Below are 19,635 nucleotides of genomic sequence, written 5' to 3'. Positions count from 1 at the left end.
GTAACAGCACCTGAAAACAAATTGACTTTATGGCTCCTGCAGAAAGAGCCATACCGTTGCCGACCCTTGTTCTAGAGCCTCCTTGGAAACTGTAATAGATTTAGAAAACTCCATACTGACTCTTGGGAATGTGAATGATCAGGGACAGATGGGACCTGCTTTTATACCCAGTTAAAGCAGCAACTTCCCACTTAATCGATCTTGTTTTGGTGAGTGTACAACTGTGAATCCATGAAATATTTGATACCTTAAATCTCTTGAGATTGAAAGAGATTATTTTAGGTATAATCTGTAACAATGACCCACAGTCTTATTGTCTTCAGTGCTGGCTCCATCTGCCTTTTGTCTGAGAATGACCTCCCCGTGAAACAGGAATTTAGCCATTCTAAGGGGCCAGGGTTTTCTTCCAATCTTAATCAGTCTTGGATTTTCTAATTACTTTTACTCTTTTTAGGCTTGACTCATGTTGAAGCTACTGTCAATGCATTGGTGGACATCATCCATGGCTACTGTACTTGTGAGCTAGACTGTATCAACACAGCCTCCAAGATCTATATGCAGATGCTCCTATGCCCCGTATGTATCAGTATACTTTCAGACTGTTCTGTAGCAACCTCACAGAGGATGATGCTGAGTATCTGAGTAGAGAATCTTTTTTACAAATCCCTCTGTCAGATTGGGAAAAATTGGGAGGATTTCTTGCTGCCAGAATTTGTTTCCTACCCCCATATTTTTGTATTCACTGCACTGGACTTGGAGTCAGAAAACCTTGGTTTTGAATTCTAGCTCTTACTAGTTCATTTTTATTAGCTTATTATTATTGGCTCTTTTGTTAAGAACTCTTTTACATTGGTTACACCATTTAATTTCTCTGGATCTCAGCTTCTTTGTCTATAAAATGAGTGAATTAAATTTGATGAATTCTATGGTCCTTTTTCTAGCTCTGTGATCCTTTGAAATGGAGAGAATGGGAGTCAGCATTTTGAATAGCAACAGAATGTACTTGCGTGAGGCTCGTGTTCTCTTTCCAAATGTATCCACCTTAAAAGAATCTAAGAATTAGAAGCACAGATGATTGTAGCATGTGTCTTAGGTCATCATTGAGAAGCTGCCCACTTTTGGTATTTTATTAAAAGCAAATACAAGAAGTACTTTTGACTCAACACATATTGGCTAGCAGTCTGATATTTTGTATGGATGATTATCCTACCTGTTACCATGTACTAATAAAAGGCATCATAATGGATGTATGTCAGGAGATAGGGAAGAAAAAGCTGATCTGATCAAGCTGGGTCTCAAGATTAGTCAGGAAGAGAAGGTACTGATTGATTCAGTGAGCACCTTGGAACCCAAGTTTCCATTTGTATTTCAGGATCCTGCTGTGAGCTTCTCATGTAAACAGGCTCTGATCCGAGTGCTAAGGCCCAGGAACAAGCGGAGACATGTGACTTTGCCCTCCTCCCCTAGGAGCAACACACCTATGGGTAATTCAGGGTCTGGCTGTCATTCTGGCATGTGGGCTCATATTGTTCACGGGCACAGGTTGTCTAAGTGCCTGGGTGGCCAGTCTTCTCAAATTTAAAGTTATATTTCTTTCTTCAGGTTTGCTGTTATTAATCCATTTTTGGTCCTGTGACAGTAGACATCTTTCTGAGAGAAAACTGAGCTTAATGATGTTCTTTTTCCTGTCCTGCCCAAGGTCACTTAGGGTTAGGTGGGAAATTCCTGCCATCTTCTTCTCAGACTAAACTGGCTAAGTGTAGAGGTTAGAGTTCCAAGTAAGGCCTCATCCTTTAAAACCTCAGGTACTAGATGGCCAATATTCAGAGGGTATTAATGTATGTACCCTATTGTAGCTGAAGGAGGGGAGAAACCAGGAGCCCTGAAGTGATCTGGATTTCTCTCATCCAGGAGACAAGGATGATGATGATGATGATGATGCTGATGAGAAAATGCAGTCCTCGGGGATTCCAGAGAGTGGACATATCCGCCAGGAGAGCCAAGAGCAAAACGAGGTGGATCATGGGGACTTTGAGATGGTGGTAAGTCTTAGCCTGTAGAAGAGGGAGCGCATGGCTGTGAAATAGCCCTTTTACTTTTTCTGAGGTGCTCAGCAAGAGTTCTTACCAGATTTTCTCTCTGCAGTCTGAGTCCATGGTGCTGGAGACAGCTGAGAATGTGAACAATGGCAACCCTTCTCCCCTGGAGGCTCTCCTGGCTGGTGCAGAGGGTTTCCCACCAATGCTGGACATCCCCCCTGATGCAGATGATGAGACTATGGTGGAGTTGGCTATTGCTTTGAGCCTGCAACAGGATCAGCAAGGTAGAAGGCTTTCCTGGCAATTGTTGTGACCCCACAGAAATGGCCTGTGGTAGTGAATGATTTCTGTTTGACTTACTAGCTTATGCCCAGATTTGGGAGATGAGGTTGATCTGGGTAACAGCTGCTCGGAGACACAGGTGGAGAGTGACAGAGGGGTCGCCTTCAGTGGATTTCATCTTAAAGTTTTGCTCAGACCTATCTCTTTGGTTATTTCTTCCTGAATCAGTTTGGCTTCTTTGGCCTGTGTCCTTGTTTGAACAGATGGATGCTTCCCACCATCACCCATCACCCAAGCCTGGTGGGTGGACGGCAGTGGCTGTTTAAAGAACCTCCTGCTGGCCAGGAAGGAGCCACGCGCTGGTGTTAGAGGCTCTCAGGAACAGCAGGTGGCCTGAGCAGTGTTATGGTTAAGGGGTTGGAGGGGGTGTGATGCTCACTCTCCACTTGTTTCCCAGGCAGCAGCAGCAGTGCCCTGGGCCTGCAGAGCCTGGGACTGTCCGGCCAGGCACCCAGCTCTTCCTCCCTGGACGCAGGAACCCTTTCTGACACCACAGCATCAGGTAACTGTCCGCAGCAAGGAGCGAGGCTCAGGGCCCCAGGACCCTGAGGCCTCCCTGCCTGTGCTGCGCAAGTGTGATGGGCAGCTGCTTTGACAGGCCATCTTGGGCTCACGGCTTCGGCTTTTCGCTGGAGACCACGTGTGTCAGAGGCGTCTCGATAGATACAGCTTGGCAGCAGCGCATGTCTGTCTTCTCTGTCCTTTCCCTGCTGCAGTCCGACTCCACCCGGTGCCTCGAGGGAAGGCCTAGAAAGGGGCCTGGTGGCTGGCAAAGTCCAGGCTTGGTGGGGCCTTGTGGTCTCCACTGGAGGACTTTGTAGCATTTGGGGCAGGAAATACAGATCCCATCTTTCATCTTTTCCTCACCACTTTTAGGTAAAACTGAAGTGGCAAGAAGTGAGAGTGTGCTTCAGATGAAATTCGTGTGACTTTTGGATCATTTGACCAACTCTCAGTAATCTTTGGGCTCAAAAACTAAGGGATAGTATGGACATGGAAGTTCACAGATAATCCCTAAACCTCATTTTAGTTTTAAGTTCAACCTCATTTGCAACACATTTTTACAAGGCCTGCCTGGTAAAAAGAAATGCTTGACCAACGTGAATTTTATCAGTTTCTCATTTCCCTCACTTGTAACTTCATGAAAGGTATAAATGGGTGAAGAATTAGACCCAAACTAAGGCCAGTGAGAGGAAGAAGGGTTTGCTAGTAAAGGCCCTGAAGAGTGGACATACTGGAAACTCAGTCCTTTCATAGGCCTAGGGTTGGCTTCAGTATGTTTTTAGACCCATGGCTCCCTGTTATCTTATACCCTGGCTCCCTGTTATCTTTTTTCTTTTGGAAATCTTACTTTGGGAAGATGAGCAAAGAAGAAACCAGCTTAATCTACACTTTCCTCTTTAGCCCCCAAACACCATGATGACCTATAGCTTCTCTTGAGGCTTGTTGGATGGATGCTCCAGTGTTTAGAGCTTGGAGATGGATGTTGTATTTTGTGCACTGTGGCTTACTTAACTGTTATGCTCTGTGTGGCTTTCTTGGCTGTTCCTTCTTTGGTGTGTTGCATCCAGCATTTTCCTCCTGTCTCAGTTCAGCCCTGATCCTGGATGCTGTGGCTGTCTCTGGGGAATTTCCTTGCTTCATTTTTAGCATCTGATGAGGCTAATTAGAAAATCTGAAACTTCCCACTGAAAGAAAGAGAGAGAGAGAGAGATTGAGAGAGAGAGAGAGAGACAGAGAGAGAGAGATTGAGAGAGAAAGAGAAATGGACTGGTTTGTGAAAGCTCATGGTGTATGTATGGTTGATAAGTAAATATGATGGGCTTTTCATAAAGTAGACAACCTTGAGCAATCAAAATAGAGACAAATGCCCATTGTCATTTACAGTCCAGTGCTTTTGGAGGCTAATGGCCAATCCTTGGGTGTCAGGAGCACCTAGAAATTAATGAGTTGTATCTTATGTGGGAGAAATTTTTTGAAAGTCAGGCATACTTAACTTTTAGTCTAATGCGCAACGGCTAAGGAAATGCCCAGTGAGCTGGGTTTCTACTTCTGTCTAGCAGTGAGCTGTGTATGATGTTTGTTTCTCTTGGAGATTAACCGGCAAAACATATCTCTTGGACAACAGGATGTAAACTGCATTGTGTCCCTTGCACCATGTGGTTTGATGCTGTCACACCAAAGCAATGTTTTTACCTGTAACAGCTCTTGTTACTCTCTTAGCTCCAGCATCAGATGACGAAGGCAGCACAGCGGCAACTGATGGCTCCACCCTTCGGACTTCTCCTGCCGATCATGGCGGTAGTGTGGGCTCCGAGAGTGGAGGGAGCGCCGTGGACTCGGTGGCTGGAGAGCACAGTGGTAATGTTTCATGAGAGCCTGGCCTCCCTGTGGAGAGGGTAGAGAGTAATGACTGCCTGGATACTAGGCCTAGATTTCAGCAGGTGGACATGGCTTGAATTCAAGTGTTTGATGCTCCTTGTTGTGATGCATTCAAAACTACAGAGTTTTTTCTTTAATACTTTTTATTGATATCTTTTTATATCACCACATTTCCCAATGTCCCTTTCCTCACCCCCTATCCCAGAGTCATTCCTTATAATAAAGAATTAAAAGAGGAAGAAAAAAGAAGTCCCAACAAATCTAATTGATATATTGGAAAGGGGTTGATGTTCTACACAGTGTTTCATGTCTCCACCTCTACACAAAAGCTAGGGGAAGTAGCTTCTCAGATCTCTTTTTGAGACCAAGTTTGAATCTAAGCTCGGACTGCCAAATTGAGCCTGCAGGGATAAATATTGAGAAAGATTTATAATTCCTTTGATTACCAGAGCTAATGGTTGGAGAACCACTGGAGCTTAAATAATCCCAAGTGGTGGTTAATCTAAAAATCTTTTAAATTTGGCTTTGGACCCTATTTCTGTGTATGATTTCCTTCCCCAACTTAGTAAAGTCAGCTTGCATTCCACAAATGCCTAACAATTGAATTAAAAGACTTCGGGGATTGGGGAGTAGAGGGGGTGGGGAGGGTGTTTGACCTCAAAGCATCTGAGCTGAAAGTCATCCTTCAAAAAATTCTCTTAAAACATTTTCTCTGGAGTTCTTTTAATCTCAGTCTACCTTGTAGCATTTATGTTTGGTTGTAGATTTTATTCCCTGTCCAGCCCTTCTCCCTATTAACTTGTAAAAACCTTGAGGGCAGGGGTCATGCCAGTCTTCATTTTTATGTCTATAGTACTATGCTTGGTAGATACTTAATTATTGATTAAATCAGGTTGAATATAGGTAACCAGCCTGAGATAAAAATACTCTGTTTGAAAAACCTCAGGTTGGCTCAAGTTTGCTTCTAGGATCTCACACCATTTTAAGTTTCCTTTGGGATGGGCTGGCAGGATTTAGCTCAGAGACTTTGACAGTCTTGTTGCTAGAATTCTTCAGTAGAAATGGGGGTTTCTCCAGGGATGCACATTACACCTCTTCCATGCCCTCTTATCCTTGTCTTAACATCCCTTCCTATGAGGATTAAACCCTATCCAGAAGTCCTGCTAAAGTGGAGTCGTGACTTTCTGTACCGTTTAGCTTAGCCCAACAGAGGGCTTCTGAGGCCAGGCTTACAGGTGGAGCTCTCTGGCAGCTATTTAGTTTCACATGGAGAAAAAAAGACTTCAAAGGCCATAGATTCTACCCACAATCCTGGCCTGCCACTCTGGGGGAGAAGGTAGAGAAGGGAGAAAGTGCTGCTTATCTTTGAGGCTGATGGAGTTCTCTGACTGCTTTTTCTTCAGTGTCAGGACGGAGTAGTGCCTATGGGGACACCACAGCCGAGGGACACCCAGCTGGGCCAGGCAGTGTCAGTTCCAGCACTGGAGCTATCAGCACCACCACGGGCCAGCAGGAAGGAGATGGCTCAGAGGGAGAGGGAGAAGGGGAAGCTGAAGGAGATGTCAACACCAGTAACAGGTCAGGATCTAGAGGGTACACTCTGAAAAATGTTTTTTCCCTGGGCAGGTGAGGATTGGGGCTGAAGGGAAGGGGCTGATTTTACTTTGGCACTCTAAACAGCAGGCATAGAAAACTGATTACAGTCTTTCAGCTGGAAAAGATTTAAAAAGATATTCTAACATATTTCCCTGCTTCTTGCTAAGATTGCACCTAACCTATCCCAGATGGAGAGCATGGGTGTGTCTTTAGTCTCACATTTTATTTAATAATCCCAATGTGATGGTCAGAAAGTCTCTTTTTATTCACTAAAGTTTTTCCTGCCTTGTCACTATCCATAAATTGATATTAAGCACTGAATACTTAATCTTAAGTTGTTGAAATAGCTAACTGGGTGACCTGCTTTGCCTTGTTCTATTATTGTGGTTAATGATGGCAGTAATGATTTTTTTTTGACCTGAGAAACCCTGTAGGCTTTTGGGGACTTCATTTGGCCATCCTGATTGGAATCCTTCTTTGTTGATTAATTAATTGGTCGTTTATTCACTCCTGATTCAAAAGGAGAGACTTCTGTTTTCTAGGTTATGATGCAAGTATCCCATATCTGTTTTGTTTTTTTTTTTAAATAAGACTGCACATGGTCCGACTGATGCTGTTGGAGAGGCTGCTGCAGACCTTGCCCCAGCTGCGCAACGTAGGTGGTGTCCGGGCCATCCCATATATGCAGGTATCTATCAGGTCATCCTGAAGCTGATGATACTATATGTAGGTAGACCATGATCATGCATGACCCCTGGATCTGGAGAATACAATAAATGGTATTTGGTGTCAGGGTTATGGAATATTAGAACTGGACCAACCCCCTTACTTTAATATATGAAGAAACTTCAGCTCTGAAAACATTGCCTCAGGCCATATGAGTAGTCAGCAAAAAAGCTCTGAGTAAGCTCAAGGTCCCCTGACACCTGGCCAGTCCCCAAGTTCATCCCCTATCACCTTTCTTTTCAACCACAGTAGCTATATCATCTGTCTACATAATAAACTCCCTAGAATTCTTCTCTCCTCCTCCGTCATTATTCCCTTCCACTCACTCTGCAGTCTACTCTTCCTCATACATGACTCTTATTTCCTCTCCCTGGCACTCCTCTTTGCACTGGCAATATCTCACACTTGGGATACACCTCTCTCTTCACTGCCTCCTCTTAGAATCCCAGGCTTTCTTTAGGGCTCAGCACAAGCATCACCTTTGATATTGAGTGTCACACTCAGGGATCTTTCTATTTGTGTTTGTCAACACTGTTTTTTATAGTTCCTTTCCTGATCACTCACCTCCAGCCCTGTCTCCCAGTCTTAGTATCTTCCTTCCCAAAATTACTTGACATTTATATATTTTACAATCTTATGCATGTATCTCCCAAAATGGATTATAAACTGCTGGAGGGCAGAGACTGTTCTATTTTTGTCTTTGTATCCCTAGCACCTAGTATGGCCCCTGGCATAGTAGGCACCTGATAAATGTTTCTTCATTTGATTGATTCCTTCTATACCATAATAATAATGATGATGATGATGATGATAAGAGCTAACATTTTTAGTGCTTTAAGGTTTACAAAGTACTTTAATAGACATTATCTCATTTGATCCTCATGACAACACTGTGAAGTAGGTACTATGGGTATTATTATCCCCATTTTACAGATGAGGAAACTGAGGCTCAGAGGTGTTAAGTGACTTGCCCATGGTCACACAGCTAGTAAGTGTCAGGGGTGGGACTCAAACCCAGGTTTCTCCTGATTCCAAGTCCAGCATTCTTTCCATTATGTCACAGCCTCTTATTCCATTATGACCTGATAGTTCTACTTGTGCTCTGTTTTTATTTGGAGATTATTCCCTTGATCTCCTCTCTCAGTGCTGAAGTCTCAGCCCCTCAACTTTTACCCATCTATATTAAATGGGGGTAATAATCCCCACTCCCCTGTCCCAGTCCATCTTGTAGAGATGCTGTGTGGATAAATGAAATGTTGTTATTATCAGTGGAGGAAACTAGGAAATTAGGACTAACCTTGCCCTTTGACATACCCTGTATTCAGAGCCTGTATTTTCTAAAAGCTCAAATTCTATTCTTTGCCCCTTTGCTGCATTCTAGGTCATTCTGATGCTTACAACAGACTTAGATGGAGAAGATGAGAAGGATAAGGGTGCCCTGGACAATTTGCTATCTCAGCTGATTGCAGAATTGGGCATGGACAAGAAGGTAAATCCCGAGAGTCAGCTATAAAAACCCGATAGGGCAACTTGAGTCTCTCTGTTCTGTTCCTCAGGCATCTGTCTGGGGCTCAAATTATTGTCTGAGATCCTACTTCATATTAATGTTTCTTATGTCAGGGCACATCCTTTAGGGTCTTGTTCATTGAATCCTTTATTGTATTACTCATTTCACATGGCTTGTTAGCTCTCTTGAACTCTAGTTATCAGGTGTCTCTGGAGGCTGGATTTCCTTATAACACCTGAGATATCTTCGATCCCTGAGTCACCAACATGAAGATCCTTTAGTTCTGGTTTGCTTAACATGGTCTCACCTTAAGGGCTTTTAAAGGGTAGGTTTTGGGGCTTCCCCATGCAACTGGCAGCATCCTTCCTGCAGGATGTTTCTAAGAAGAATGAACGCTGTGCCCTGAATGAGGTCCATCTGGTGGTGATGAGGTTATTGAGTGTCTTCATGTCCAGGACAAAGTCGGGGTCCAAGTCTTCCATCTGTGAGGTAAGATCAGCCTTGGGTTTCTAGGCCCATTAGTGGGCCTGCCTGAAAAAGGGACCCTGTATGAGAGGAGGGATCTGAAACTGTTGTCTGGATGTGTCAGCAGAAAAATATTTCAGGAATGCTACCTCTGGATGTTGGTTACTTTGGCCCTTCCCTTGTCACTGTTAGGAAGTCAGGAAAGGGCTTCATTCTTCTTTGGGAGCTCTTCCAGAATTCTGAATTCTCCTGGCAGTCACCTTGTTGGAAAGGTCAAAAGTCTATGATGGGAAGCAAAGCTCAGAACGGCTAAACAGATTCTCTTGCTGTTTATTGTCATAAGTTTAGCTATAGAGCAGATAAAGTTGGTGGGGGATAGGGGGGTGGGGCATGTGCACACTGGTGGTGATGGTGGTGGGAAGAAGATTAACATAAAGCAGAGAGGTTAGAAATTGAGGCTGAACTGCATCCAATTTTAATGAGCTTATGTGCTGTGGGGTTTGTTGGGATTTGCAAGATCTCCTAATGGTTTTATTTCCAGTAGCTTTTTCTTTCCTTGTTGTCATTCATTGAGCTTCTCATCTTAGCATTCTCCAGAAGCTGGTCTGGTTGCTGAACCCCCCTCCCCCCCACCCTTGGAAAGGTGGGGCTGTTGAGCAGTGCCTAGACTGGGACCTGTTCACTCCCCTTGAAAAGTGAACCTCCCCCTAGTTCCCTGGGAAGATGAAGAACCCACTTACCTCAATGGAAAAATAGCCCATAGATCCCTAGCCTGTGGCACATGTGTGTAAGAAAGATTAGACTTCAAGAAAAGATTTTTTTGTTTTTGTTTTTTTAACTTGGCTAGTCAAAAGTTCTGGAAAACATTTGTCCTACTTTGGAAACTGCCAGCCTCTTTTGCCATCACCCTCATCCCAGTTCACCTTCTGCCTCTGCAGATGCCAGTCTTGGCATCTACAGTTATCCCCTCCTTGCTTCACAGGTAGCCTTCCAGGATATGTATAACCCTTCTCTGCTTTCCCTTCAGTCGTCCTCCCTCATCTCCAGTGCCACTGCAGCAGCGCTGTTGAGCTCTGGGGCTGTGGACTACTGCCTGCATGTGCTCAAGTCTCTGTTGGACTACTGGAAGAGCCAACAAAATGATGAGGAGCCTGTGGCCACCAGTCAGTTGCTAAAACCCCACACCACTTCCTCCCCACCTGACATGAGTCCTTTCTTCCTCCGTCAGTATGTGAAGGTAAAGCTGCTCCTGGTGTCTCACCTCTGGGGTGCAGGAGGGAGCTGGCCTGTCTGGGCTTTATTCTGGGCTAGGCTGAGAGCAGATGCCTTCTTCCTCTCTAGGGTTTTGTGTCCTCACCTGTAAAAAGAAGACCGTTTGACCTCATTTGTAGACATACTGGTGGTCTGAGAGAGAACATCCTTAGGATTTTAGAGTAGAAAATCCCTCGGGAAAATTATTTAGTACACTTCTCATTTTACAGATGAAGAAAGAGGTCCAGAGAAGGGATTGTCACCCAGGTAGTCAAAGCATAGCTGAGGTTTAAACTTGAGTCTTCTGACTCCAAATCCAGTGCTCTTTAGAAGACAGCTTAAAACTCCTCCAGGAAAAGTCCTTTGTAATCCAAAGCCAGGTTTATCAGCTGTGACTCCTGTTCCTCTAATGAAATGCAGTACCCCCAGAGCTCTAGACAATCTGGGTAACTTGAATGTTCTTCATTTAGTGTGGTCTGATGGTGCACTTGAATAGAACAAAAACAATTAGGTTGCACTTCTAGAACACTTTAAGTCTGCAAGTACTTTACAAATATTATCTCATTGGATCCTCCCAACAACCCTGGGAAGTAGTTGCTATTAGCATCCCCGTTTTATGATGAGGAAACTGAAGCAAACAAAGGTGAAGTGATTTGCTCAGGGTCATACAGCTGAATGTCTGTCTGAGGCGGAGTTTGAACTCAGGACTTTTGACTATAGGTCTAACATCCTATCTGCTGTGTAACCCAACTTCCATGTTCTTCTCCCTACTCCCTCTTTCTGGGATATCATCTAGTTTTTTCATTATCTCATGTCATATGTACTTAGGAGTCTTGCATTTGAGGACAGAGTTCTTGGACACTTAGTTTGATTGCAGTTCAAGCTGTACTGAGTTGAAGGGCTCTTTCTTGGCATGGGAAGGGCAGCATGTGGGGCAGGATGCTTGAGGAGATGTTTTTGAGTTTAAATTCCCAGTCAATACTTTCTCCTTAGTGTCTTTGAATTTTGGTGTCTACACATGTATGATGCATCTCATGTCCTGAGCAGCAATATGGAATATTCAAGTTCTCTGAGCCACCATGACCTTCTTCTGCCCATTAGTTCATTCCCAGCTGTGGAAGGCTCCCCCAAGAGCATTTCTCTTTCTGTCCCTAGCCCTTAGTACTGTGCTCTGTGCACATAGTAAACACTTTATACATGCTTTCACTTCATTCTCACACAAATGTTATTTGCCCAGGGCCACGCAGCAGATGTGTTTGAGGCCTACACACAACTTCTGACAGAGATGGTGCTACGGCTGCCATACCAAATCAAAAAGATCGCTGACACTAATTCTCGTATTCCACCTCCTGTATTTGACCATTCATGGTTTTACTTCCTGTCTGAGGTAAGTGAGTGTTTTGCATGATTGACCCCATGCAATAAAAAGATATTAATTCAGCAAGCACCAAGCCCCTCTTTGATATAGTAGGTATTGTAAAGAAAATTTACTGAGTTCTCGTTCACAGGGAGTTTAATGGTTAATGAGCAGAGGTAGGGTATGGACAGACATAAACACAAATAAGTAATGAGCAAAAGAAAGCTAGACTAAACTATGAGAAATGGGGTCTCAAGAATTGCTTTCTGGACGAGGTTGCAACATCTGATTGTTTCATTCAGTGATGGAGGATAAAGTCCAAGTCTCTGACCTATTAAGTGGTAAGAGCTATGTTTATGGACACAGTTCAGCAGAAGCCATCTACTTTTATAACCCTTCCACATCAACTTTCACCATATTTATTGTAATAGCCTCAAAATAATGGGGGGAGAGTTGGCACATCCTCTAGTGGCCAGCTCCCATTTAATAGCCATGCCTTCACAATCACATTGGGTTTTTTGCTAGGAAAGAATATGGTATTTCCCTTTCAACTTCCTTGTGAGTGTGTAGAGGTTGACCCTTATTCCCCTCTAAGTCCCTACAGTCATTTTGAAGCAGTAAGTATATGGGATTGCTTTTCATTCACCTGGTTTCATTCTCTGCATGCTGTGTCTCTATACCAGTGAGGTGGACTTTAGGAAAGAGCAGAGCAGAGATCTTAAAAGTTAAGTAGATCTTAACTTAAGATCTACTCGAGTGCTCTGAGTGAGCTGGTGAAAATTAACCATCAAACATCGATCTGTTTTGGGCTCAGCCCTGGGGAAGGTACAAGTCCTGCTCTCTGGAAGTTCATTTCCTTTTAGGGAATGTTACCAGCACTGACAGCTATAATACACAGTATCAGGTGATAAGTGCATTGGAAGGTAATTAACCCAGGTGCTAAGAAAGAGGAGGAAGAAAGTGACTACCTTAGGGGATGGGGAGATGGTTTAAGAAGGCTTCCTGGAAGAGATGGTACTTGAATTTGGCTTTAAAAGATATGTAGGAGTTCAGTGGAATAGAGATAAGAGAATACCTATTCTTGAGAAGAGGAACTGCCTAGACTGAGAACTGAAGTGACTAGAAGTGTTGAAGGCAGTCCTTGAATTCAGATCTTTTGAACTAGCTCTCTAGCTACTATGCCAGCCTGTCTGTAGGAGTTTAATAGGCAAAATATTTGGAGGTAGGCCAATCCAGGGAATCGTATACAAAAAAACATAGAGATATGTGGGCAATGCATGCTGATGTCTTACAGTTTGGTTCAAGTCATAACTGAAGTACATAAAGAAGAATAACATGAGAAAAGACCTAAAAGATGAGGTAAGGTTTAGGATGGCCTCATATGCCAGGTAAAGAAGTTTGAAGAGTTGCCAAAGTAGTAATAGGCAGCAGGTGAAGATTTCTGAGCAAAAGAGGTTAGTGATTGCAATGGATTGGAGAGGAAGTGAGGGGAAATGGGAAGACCTATTGACAGACTAGACCTGTGTGAAAAAAAGCTAGTGATTGAGAGAGAAAATGATTTCTGATAGTTAGTGCCTAAAGTACTGTGGACTTAGTCCAGTTCATGTTTTTTTATTGCTTTCTCAAGTACCTGATGATTCAGCAGACACCATTTGTACGTCGCCAAGTCCGCAAACTTCTGCTGTTCATCTGTGGCTCAAAGGAGAAGTACCGCCAGCTTCGGGACTTGCATACCCTGGATTCCCATGTGCGTGGAATCAAAAAGCTACTGGAGGAGCAAGGAATCTTCCTTCGGGCCAGTGTGGTCACAGCCAGCTCGGGCTCAGCCCTGCAGTATGATACACTCATCAGCCTGGTACAAAGGGCAGCTGGGGATGGTGGGGGTGGGGCAGGGCAGTGGGATCAGGCATGGACTGGAGACAAATGTTTAAGCATTGGGAGCGTCACATGACTAGGGCTGGCTAAGTAAGGTAGGACTAAAACCTCAGGTTCTGCTATGTGAATAACACCCATCTAAACAGCAGTGTAGTGCATGTCTTCATAGCACTAGAAGATTTTCAAAGCTTCAAGGAGCAGCAGTAATTTTCTTATCTTAGAGATTTGGAAACCCAAAGGGGAAAGAGACATGCCCATGGCCACAAACTCAGAAGGGCTTACAGTCAGGACTGAAACTGTGATCTCCTGATTGCAAGACCAACACTATAGTCTGTAGTCTAAGCAGATACCTTCATGGTCTGGAAGGAGTTTTTGCCATATGTAGGATAATTATATTTGGACCTTTGGTAACTTGAGCTTTTCTATCAAATAATCTGTAACACAAGCCTGAGTCAACCTCCTCTCTGTGGGAACTGGGTCTCCCCAGTTCTTTATTTGAGAACAATTAAGATGGGCTATGTGGGATGCATATAAGTTAATGACTAAAGGTAATTTGGACTTAGGAAAATGGAACTTGGTATGTCCTGGACAGCTGATAGAAAGCCTCTGCACTAAAGATTCCCAGAGGGTTTTCTGAGCTTCTTGGCTGCTATTCTTGGCCCCAAGACAGGCATAAGCTAGTATCTATTTTTTTTTTAAACCCTTAATTTCGGTGTATTGTCTCATAGGTGGAAGAGTGGTAAGGGTGGGCAATGGGGGTCAAGTGACTTGCCCAGGGTCACACAGCTGGGAAGTGGCTGAGGCCGGGTTTGAACCTAGGACCTCCTGTCTCTAGGCCTGACTCTCACTCCACTAAGCTACCCAGCTGCCCCTGCTCCTTTTACCTCAAGGAAGTGTCCTAGTCTGAGGGATGCTTACTTGTTGAGAGAAGGGACAGATTCTGCTAGGGAATCTTCTGCAGCCTGGAGAATGAGAGAGAATGCATCCTGCGGAGGTCAGCTCCAACTGTCAGACACACTAAGCATTATTCCCAGTATAGGGCACGATGCCTGTTGGACCTAGCATGGGATTGGAATCTTTGCCCTTAGGGCAGCAGAGATCTTGCCTGCTCATGTTTTGAGCTACTTGCTTGGTCACTCATCTCTAGGGGTTGGTTCTTTCAGATGGAGCACCTCAAAGCCTGTGCAGAGATTGCTACCCAACGCACCATCAACTGGCAGAAATTCTGTATTAAAGATGACTGTAAGTAGCCCCACTTCTTCTTGCCAGCCATCGAGAATTTTGGTCCATATCACATTATCTGGTATTTATCAATCATTTTTTCAGTGAAAATGAATTCCTATTAGTAGTGTATATGAAATTTAGAAATGAATGTTGGTTAAATTAGGCATTGAGACCAATCTTGGCTGATAAAGAAGTCAGAGGAATTCCCACTCTGCAATTTCAAGGCCAGGTAGATGATATATAGACTTAATTTTGCTGATCTTGGACCTGAGCCTGCTCTGCTCTCATCTCTGTTTGTAGCGGTCCTGTACTTCCTCCTCCAAGTCAGTTTCCTGGTGGATGAGGGAGTGTCCCCAGTGCTATTGCAGCTGCTGTCCTGTGCTCTCTGTGGCAGCAAAGTCCTCACTGTGGCTTCTTCATCCGGATCCTCAAGCGCTACCTCTGGTTCCTCCTCCTCCTCCTCCTCAGCCCCCGTGGCCTCTGGTTCTGGACAAGCAACAACCCAAAGCAAGTCATCCACCAAAAAGAGCAAGAAGGAAGAAAAGGAGAAAGAGAAGGAGGGTAAGGGTCACTGTTATCTGTGAGTCAGAAGCTTTGTTCATTTGCTTGTCATCATAATCTTAGCCACTGCCTACTCTTTGGACTTTGAATTCTTGTTTGCCAGTGCCCCAAATACTTAGGTACTTTTTAGCATCTGGTTGAGGGGCTTAGTATCTCATTATGCCTCCCATTCAGAAGTCACATTAAATCATATCTCTTCCATGTCCCAATTCTTCCAGGGCTCAATGCATGTTTTTGACCTGCCTTCCACTGATTCATGAAGGCTTGAAATGAATGGTTGATGAGGGTATTGGAGATGTGGCCCTGTAGGCAGTATGGTATACTTTGGAAAGAGCCCTTGGCTCAGAGGCCAGGAGACTTGGAGTTCAGGCCTTACTCTTCATTGCTGTGTATCTTTGGGTAGCTTATTTGACTCATGTGCCTATAAAACGAGAGGTTTGTACTCACTGATCTCTTCAGTCCTTTCCAGCTTCCCGGTTACATGGTTTTATGTCCCGTGGCAGAGGTGGGGTGAGTGGGATGGCAGTGCTACTGTTAATAACTAAGATCTGAGACACATGGCTCCACTCTGTCAACTTATGTTCTAGGGACTTCCATTTCATGCTCACCTCCCACTATGCATTTGGCCATTGCTGGTCAACACAGTGTGGATAGGTTTAGCATGCTGTAGGGGAAAGAGTTTGAGATTTGGTGCCAGGAGATCTTTGAGTTCAAATCTTGGCTCTGCTATTTACTCTTGGTATAATCTTGAACAAGTCCCTTTCTATCCAGACCTCCATTTCCTAATTTGTAAAATAGAGGTTGAACCAGACCTTTGCTAAGGTGCCTTTCAGCTCTAAATCCTATGTTACTGTTTAGTACTTGTTCAATTGTCTTTTTTCATATCCAGCTGTACTGATGTTATGGAACCCAAACTCTTTTTTTGAAAATTAAAACCCATACCTTCTGTCTTAGTATGGATACTAAATGTCAATTTTAAGGCAGAAGAGTGTCAAGGGCTAGGCATTTGGGATCAAGTGATTCATTCAGAGTCACACAGCTAGGAGGTGTCTAAGGCCAGATTTGAACCTAGGTCCTCCTGATGAAGCCTAAACTCTTGAAGGGAGAAGAACTATGTTTCCTTTGATATATTCAGTGTCATCACAGAACAGATACTTGATGTTTCCTTTTTTGGTATATTATTATACCACTTCATTTTTTTTTAAAACCTCACCTTCTGTCTTAGAATCAATATGGGGTATTGGTTCTAAGGCAGAAGAGTAGTAAGGGCTAGGCAATGGGGGTCAAGTGACTTGCCTAGGGTCACACAGCTAGGAAGTGCCTGAGACCAGATTTTAACCCAGGACCTCCCATCTCTGGGTCTGGCTCTCAATCCATTGAACCACCCCCCAGCTGCCCCTTCTACCACTTAATTTTAAGCAATGTTCTCTAGCACACAACTTAAGCTGTTTTTTTTTTTTCTGGCAAATTTTTAATTGGAAATGTTTGGTCAGACTTATCAGGGCAGGACCAAAATTTGTTTAGCATCACAAAGCACAAGAGGGTTCTTAACTGTTTGTATTTTTGCCCCACTTTGTAGGTGAGTGTTCAGGTAGTCAAGAAGACCAACTATGCACAGCCTTGGTGAACCAATTGAACAAATTTGCTGACAAGGAGACCCTGATCCAGTTTCTTCGCTGCTTCCTGCTAGAATCTAACTCCTCCTCTGTGCGCTGGCAGGCCCATTGCCTGGCACTGCACATATACAGGTGGGGACCAGGACAGGTCTCTTCTGTTCCTAGCTTGGGCCTGTTTAGCTGGATTGTTTGAGGAAGAGCATAATATTGCAGAGCTATATAGATACTCATCAGTCATCCATTTCAATGTTTACCTGATCAAGAATTCTCCCTACAATATACCTAATTAGTGCTTCAAGACTTCTAAAAGCAAGGTGTTTTGAGACAGCTCAGGACAGGTTTAGATAGTGCCAGTTGTTAGGAAGGCATCCATATCTGCTTCTTACTTGTGTATTGTGGTTGTAGTTCTTTTCTCCAAAGGCAAGCAAAATAATTCTAATTGGGTATAGTAGAATGAGTCAGAAGACTTGCTTTCAGATGCCAAATCTGCTATTAAAATCTGCTATTTATTTACTACCAGTGGGAACTCGGGCAAATCACTTACCCTTTATAATGCTTTAGTTTTCTTACCAATAAAATGAAGGGGATGGGCCAGTGTACTAATCTCTTTTCTAGCTCTAAAATGAACCCTTTTGCTGTTTATGAATGGCATCTCGGTGCCCCATCATGGTCCTTCTCTTCTGGATGTCAGATTTGTTTGATGTCTTTCCTAAAATATTTTCAGAGTAAAACACAGTATTTCAAATGCATTCTGACCAGGGCAGATTATAGGAGTATTTACATCTTCTCTCATTCAGGATTCTGAATTCATTCATTTTCAGCCGAAGGTCAGATTTGGTTGCCCCATCTTCACACTGTGGAATCAAATGGAATCATTATGTTCTTCCACACCTGACCACATCTCTCCCATCTATTACTTCTTTAGTGATTTCTGAACCCAAGGATAGGCTTTTGTATTTATTTCTGTTCCACTGCACATTATTAAACTGGGCTTTTTCCAGCTCTTTGAGATTACAACATATTGGCTAATCTCTCTCATTTTGGGATGTGCAAACATTTGTCAAGCATGTCATGTCATCCTTGATAAAAATGTTAAACAAAACAGGGACAAGGATTGAGCCCAGCAGCACTTTGTTGGAGACCTCCTTTGAAAGATTGTTCCATTAATCACTTGTAATTAATCAAATAACATGATTGCGATCACAAAGTCTGTGACTCCATTTTTCTCCTAGGCTATCATGAGGAACCTCATAAAATGCTTTGCTGAAATTGAGGTACATTTAGTCTCTAGGCTTCCCCTGATTTACTAGTCGAATAAGCCCATGTAATAAAGAAATGAAGTTGGTCTATTTGTAATGACTTCACATTCTCAGGGATCAATCTCTATATTGAATAACTGTCCCTTTGCCATAGTGCACTCAAAGTTTGCCAGGAAGCTAAGACATATTCCTTATTTGCTTCAGTTCTCCCTTTTCCTCTTTTTTTTAGACTCAGAACATTCCTTCTTTAGCAGTGTAGTTTCTTTGCACAGTTTTTCAAAGATCACCTGAAAGTTCTTTAAATTCTGAGATGTGGTTTGTTTGGGTCTGGTACATGATGGTTGGCACCAGTTAAGGACATAAGTGCTCCCTTCCCTTATATTTTCTTCCCTTGGGTTTCAGTTTCTTGTTACCCATTTTTATTCTTTCTCAATATAGAGATCCTTCTTGCAGCAGGAGCTGAGTAACTGCCTTTTCTGCAGCCAGGCTGGATTATTTCCTCTATCGTCCTCTCTGTTCTTATCTACGCAGGTTGTTGTTTCTCCACATCTGAAATTTTTTTTCTTATTTGCTCAAGTCCTTTTACATTTCACTACAGTTACCCTAAGAGCTAACATAAAGATAGCAATGGAAGGTCTACAAAGTATGTTAGATGCATCATCTCATTTGAGCCTCTTAACAACTCTGAGATTAGTGCTGTTATTTTCCTGATTTTATAGCTAAGAAAACTGAGGCTTTGAGAGCTATGTAACTTGCTCAGGGACACACAGTGTATCAAGTGTATAGGGCATGATTCTTGTGTGTTTTGTATCCCCTCTTGTAGAACATACACAATTTGTATATAGTTTTATGTCTGTAATACTCCCTACCTAGCATTGTGTCTTGTATATAACAGGCACTTTGTATGAGTTAATTTAATTTTTTTTTTTTAATCACCTGGATAGGTAAAACCAAGAGCTTCCTTTAATGCATTAACATATGTTGTCATTTGTCCACAGAAACTCCAACAAATCACAACAGGAGCTTCTATTGGACCTGATGTGGTCCATCTGGCCAGAACTCCCAGCCTATGGCCGGAAGGCTGCCCAGTTTGTAGACCTTCTTGGATATTTCTCATTGAAAACCCCACAGACTGAGAAAAAGGTAAGATGATGACTTTAGAGCTCAAGAAGATTTGTCTTTCACTAGGAGTGGGGAATTCTTTTTTGCTTTTTTTGCAAAGGGCATTGTATCCAAGTCCTAGAGAGGAAACCCTTATTGAATACATTTTGTTGTTTTCATAATAGTATTAAATGCTCCTAGCATTTTTTTATGTAAAGGCCACATTGACAGGCAGACTCAATCTGAGACTTTTAAGCATAAGCATATGACAGGAGTGGTAAATGAAGGTTACTTGATGTAGGCCAAGGGAACAGTTCCTGACTTATTTTTTTTT

At 43.2% G+C, this 19,635-nt stretch overlaps 1 protein-coding gene across 1 annotated transcript in view; it reads left to right on the top strand.

The window, feature by feature from the left end:
• UBR4 (ubiquitin protein ligase E3 component n-recognin 4) overlaps nucleotides 1–19,635 on the top strand; it is a 161,355-nt gene that overhangs the window by 75,406 nt on the left and 66,314 nt on the right. Inside the window, exons 55-71 of the mRNA XM_044668702.1 lie at nucleotides 455–576; nucleotides 1,373–1,484; nucleotides 1,912–2,042; nucleotides 2,146–2,323; nucleotides 2,779–2,883; nucleotides 4,605–4,742; nucleotides 6,167–6,341; nucleotides 6,951–7,047; nucleotides 8,467–8,574; nucleotides 8,965–9,081; nucleotides 10,085–10,294; nucleotides 11,546–11,695; nucleotides 13,293–13,520; nucleotides 14,704–14,782; nucleotides 15,065–15,325; nucleotides 16,905–17,073; nucleotides 19,199–19,343. Of these exons, the coding sequence (XP_044524637.1) occupies nucleotides 455–576; nucleotides 1,373–1,484; nucleotides 1,912–2,042; nucleotides 2,146–2,323; nucleotides 2,779–2,883; nucleotides 4,605–4,742; nucleotides 6,167–6,341; nucleotides 6,951–7,047; nucleotides 8,467–8,574; nucleotides 8,965–9,081; nucleotides 10,085–10,294; nucleotides 11,546–11,695; nucleotides 13,293–13,520; nucleotides 14,704–14,782; nucleotides 15,065–15,325; nucleotides 16,905–17,073; nucleotides 19,199–19,343 (2,525 nt within the window). The remainder of the gene's footprint in view (nucleotides 1–454; nucleotides 577–1,372; nucleotides 1,485–1,911; nucleotides 2,043–2,145; nucleotides 2,324–2,778; nucleotides 2,884–4,604; nucleotides 4,743–6,166; nucleotides 6,342–6,950; nucleotides 7,048–8,466; nucleotides 8,575–8,964; nucleotides 9,082–10,084; nucleotides 10,295–11,545; nucleotides 11,696–13,292; nucleotides 13,521–14,703; nucleotides 14,783–15,064; nucleotides 15,326–16,904; nucleotides 17,074–19,198; nucleotides 19,344–19,635) is intronic.

This window comes from Gracilinanus agilis, chromosome 3, assembly GCF_016433145.1.
Source record: "Gracilinanus agilis isolate LMUSP501 chromosome 3, AgileGrace, whole genome shotgun sequence".
NCBI classification, from domain to species: Eukaryota; Metazoa; Chordata; class Mammalia; order Didelphimorphia; family Didelphidae; genus Gracilinanus; species Gracilinanus agilis.
This window is presented reverse-complemented; position numbering and strand designations above follow the sequence as displayed.